Raw genomic sequence first — 4,156 nt, 5'->3', positions numbered from 1 at the left:
TTAATAGACAATTGTCGGACGATAATAATCGTTTCATAAAAGAACATATTAAAAAAATATATCTTAAATTATTTTGATACATTTTATTAAAATAGATCGTAATTATTTAAAAAAAAAAATTATTAATAATATTGTGAACTGTTTTATCATTATATTTTAGCATACGATAAATGTAATATAATTTTTAACCTTATTCTCGTCAATATTTATTATTATATAGATATAATATCTTACACATTATTCTTTCTAGGTAGGAAGGAGATTGCTAGTAATGTGGATTAATAACAATAACCCTATTGCTAGCAATGTTCCATGTAAACATGACCTCCACGCGGTTCCCCCTTGAAACCATCGTGATAAATTCCACAAATTTACCACGATGGGCTAACTGACCTTTACATATTATCATCCTACACTGGAAATCGCCAGCGTAAGCCGTTAGCGCAGGGGGTCCACCATTCCTTTATCATAAAAAACAATAAGCATCACATTTAAATATGTATTTAAGTATTTCATATTATAGTGTAACTCCACTAGTTCTCGCTCTCAGATGTAAGTGATGTCTTTGGGAGCGGCGACCATACATGAGATTTTTATGAAGATTGTATTTATGTATATACACACGCTTTTTACTATCATATTTACCTGCGTATCCTATAAGAAACTATACTACATCTTTTCAGGAGATATAAATAAAACTAAGTATTATGATTTACATTTATTTTATTTATAAACTAAAAAAAAGTTAATATAATTTATGGTCCTAATAAAATCAATATTACGACCATATAAATTAAGAGAAAATATATAAAGTATTTTTTTTGTATAAAAAACTATTGTAAAATGGGAATGTGAAAGAAATGCAATTATATTCTGTAAATTATTGGTTCTTAGCACCAAATAAGTGTAAGTAACCTCACATAAAAAAACATTTTAAATACCAAAACAGATAAAATATAAAAAATTATTGCTATATTTTGAAAAAAAAATAAGTACGTAATAACAAGATGTTATCTAAAATTTGCCAATTAATAACAATACTTTAGTAAATAATAAATTTCAGTCGACAAACAATAATACAATTTCAAAATGAAGAATCTAAAATTTTTATATATTCAGAAATAGAAAATTAACATATACTTCAAAATTATTAAAAAATAAAACTATTAAAGAAAGAAATTTAACCCAATTTATAATTGAAAAATTTACTCAACTTTATATAATTATAGAAATAGAAAGGACTTATACTATGATTAGTTATGCATGATTTTCAACCTTAATAATTGAGTGATAAGTCTACAAACTTAACACATATTTAATTGCAGTTATATAGCTTTGTTAGTCTATGGCAAAATGGATGTCAATAAAATTTAATTCTTGCTTGCAATCAATAATCTGCATTAATATTTGTTTATTTTTAAATTTTAACATATGATTACTCAAATTGTTTTTTAGTTAATGCAGTTGTGAAAATATTTAGTACATATTTTTTATTAATTCTGATGTGTATATTAACCATAAACTAAAAAAGCTATCAGTTACTGTTCCAGCCTTATACTGATTAGGTTAAGAGACAGATGGAAATATTGCTTTGCATGATACATTAATAAATAAATTCATAACTTATTTATAATAGGTACATCTCTTACACCAATCTAATCACTAGGCTAGACAGTCAAAACAATTAATATTGAGTGCTCGACTTAAAAAAATCCTTGACTTAAAAAAGGTGTCCATTATTTGTCTGCAAAAGGACGGCATTGATTCAAATACTTCTCCTTGACTCAAGGACTAAATAAAATGTAAAATAATTTTTATACTTATATTAATATGAATGAAAATGAAATTCGAGAAAGTGTGAATTTATGTTATGATTTAACTTCATGTTATATTTTTTAATGTGTATTCAGAACTTTTTGAATTAATAATTAATATACAGTATACATGTCGTATTTGTTGTATTATGTAGATATGAGAATGTTAAAACACAGTTAAAAATTTGTTTCTCAATCTATGAATATTATTCAGTATGTAATATTTGTACAATTGTAATGAATGTTCTCATTGATAAGCATGCCTTAGTTACTGGTCAATAGCTTCTATATCTCCATAACAATTTTCTACAAATTTAACATATATATTAACAATCTAGTTTTCCAATATTATATATTTTAAATGTATATTGTATACTGGCATAAAAGAATCAACTGAAAATAAAAACAAAGAAATTATTAAAAAAGAAAAAACAAGCACTCTATACAAACTGTCTGATGGTGATATGCCTTTGTTATAATCTCTATTTATCTACTTCCTAGGCTGATGGATGTTTGGGCTAGGCTTAATATTGATGTGTGCTGGAGGCTTTGGACTGTGTGCCACTTGAGCTGCTTCTGGAGTGAAATCAGCGTTGCCCCTGTTGGGAGCTCCAGAAATGGAGACCGGATTAGATGGCACTGGCGAGGGACCCGAAAGACCTGTGAGGTCTTCATTAGCTGGTTCCTTTCCAGTTTCTTTTGTGTGTGGCGTTTTGTGTTGTGTGATTCTCATGCCACCAGCTTTCACTAACGAAATAAAAAAAAAAGATATTTAGGGATTGTTTATGAGATCATATTATTTCATAATTATTTTTAACATGTTGTAAAATAGTTATATTAATCATCTGTAACTATTGATAATTGTCTTTGAATATTTAATATTTGTACGATTTACCTAATGCTATTGAAAACTAATAAAAAAAATTAAATTTTTTTTTAAAGATTGTAACTTTTGATAATGTCTTGAATACTGAGTTTTATTATTTAACACTATTAATTGAAAACAATTAAAATGAAATAAAAAATAAAAGACATAGATGTTCGTTTAAATTACTTTGGTTTCTATTTCTTTTGTTTATATTTTTTAAACAATGAAACTATATAAACTAAAATAATAGTTACATAGCTCCATTATAGAAACGTGTGACCATTTAATATTGTTTATGTGTCTATGCATTATATATCAGTCACCTTGAAATTAAATACTTTTCTTTGTTAAAAACAACATTGAGTAATTGTGAGCGGAAAATTGATATCGTCTGTTAGTTTATCACTTAGTGACGGCATCGGTTAATTTCAAGGACGTACCTTACTTTACACTAAATAATATGTGTTCAACTCAGTTATTCTAGGTAGTTTATTTAATTGTTCAATCTATAAAACCTATTGCGTGTCAAATTATTACATTTATATATGAAATATAAAGAAATTCTAATCACCTTATGGTTGAGACCTCATTGTTTTGTTATAATAAATTTATGTAAACAAATAATACATAGCCCGGAAAATACATACCTGCAGGCGGATGTCCTGCTTTGAGTTGGGTGTTCTCTTCAGTCGACGACATTTTTGATTAATAATAAGATTTTTTTAAAGTTATGAAGACGATGTTGTTGTTGTTATTGCGTAAAAATATGTAATGTGAAGCGACAACGTGTAATATAAATGTTAAGAATGGATGACGATGACAGAAATACAGAATAGACAGAGACAGACACAACGGAAATGACTGACAGATTGATGACATAAAGTCGCGTTGGTGTCATTCGTTCGATGATTTCACATTCGACTTTTAATTCAGGTATTTTATAATGTAACTTTAGAACGTGATATATTTCTAATTTAATTATTTTTTTATTATTATTGAGCAGGTAACTACATAAGTAATTATTACATTTATTTATATTAAACCACATACACTTTTCAGTAAACTAGTAAAGTACAATAGAAATTATCTTAGACTTGAATATTTGTTGTTGAAGATTATGGATTGGTTGACTAGTAATTTTGCTAAATTCATTGACTAAATATATAGTCAATAACTTTTAATTCGGAACCAGAAGAGAAAAAAAGACTTTTAATTAACAGCTATGTCTAGTATATAAATATAGTGCCACCTCGTGGAAAATACAGAAACAAATTTTTAATTAATCTCATTATCTCCAACTCAAAGGTAGCTACCATTAAAGACCATCCAGACTTGAAATCAAAGCCCACTTGTAGTTAAGATGGCGCGGTTCTTACACATACAATATGAGTGTAAAGCAGTCTACCCTCCAGGTGTATTCGTAATGAAAAATAGATTAATTGTTATGGATAATAAATCTGAGAAATAAAAATTA

The 4,156-nt window shown here is 26.9% G+C and overlaps 2 protein-coding genes across 2 annotated transcripts in view; both read right to left on the bottom strand.

Moving 5' to 3' along the window:
- Positions 1 to 4,156, bottom strand: part of LOC131849857 (guanine nucleotide-binding protein G(s) subunit alpha) — an 82,028-nt gene that overhangs the window by 73,649 nt on the left and 4,223 nt on the right. The window lies entirely within an intron of this gene.
- LOC131849861 (death-associated protein 1) lies at positions 2,147 to 3,510 on the bottom strand. The gene is made up of 2 exons (XM_059199992.1): positions 3,330 to 3,510; positions 2,147 to 2,561 (listed from the first exon to the last, which is right to left on the bottom strand). Exons 1-2 carry the CDS (start codon positions 3,379 to 3,381, stop codon positions 2,305 to 2,307), a joined length of 309 nt encoding a protein of 102 aa, XP_059055975.1. The 5' UTR covers positions 3,382 to 3,510; the 3' UTR covers positions 2,147 to 2,304.

Source organism: Achroia grisella, unplaced genomic scaffold (assembly GCF_030625045.1).
Source record: "Achroia grisella isolate CSIRO2021 unplaced genomic scaffold, CSIRO_AGI_Agris_v1 utg660, whole genome shotgun sequence".
Classification (NCBI taxonomy): Eukaryota; Metazoa; Arthropoda; class Insecta; order Lepidoptera; family Pyralidae; genus Achroia; species Achroia grisella.
This window is presented reverse-complemented; position numbering and strand designations above follow the sequence as displayed.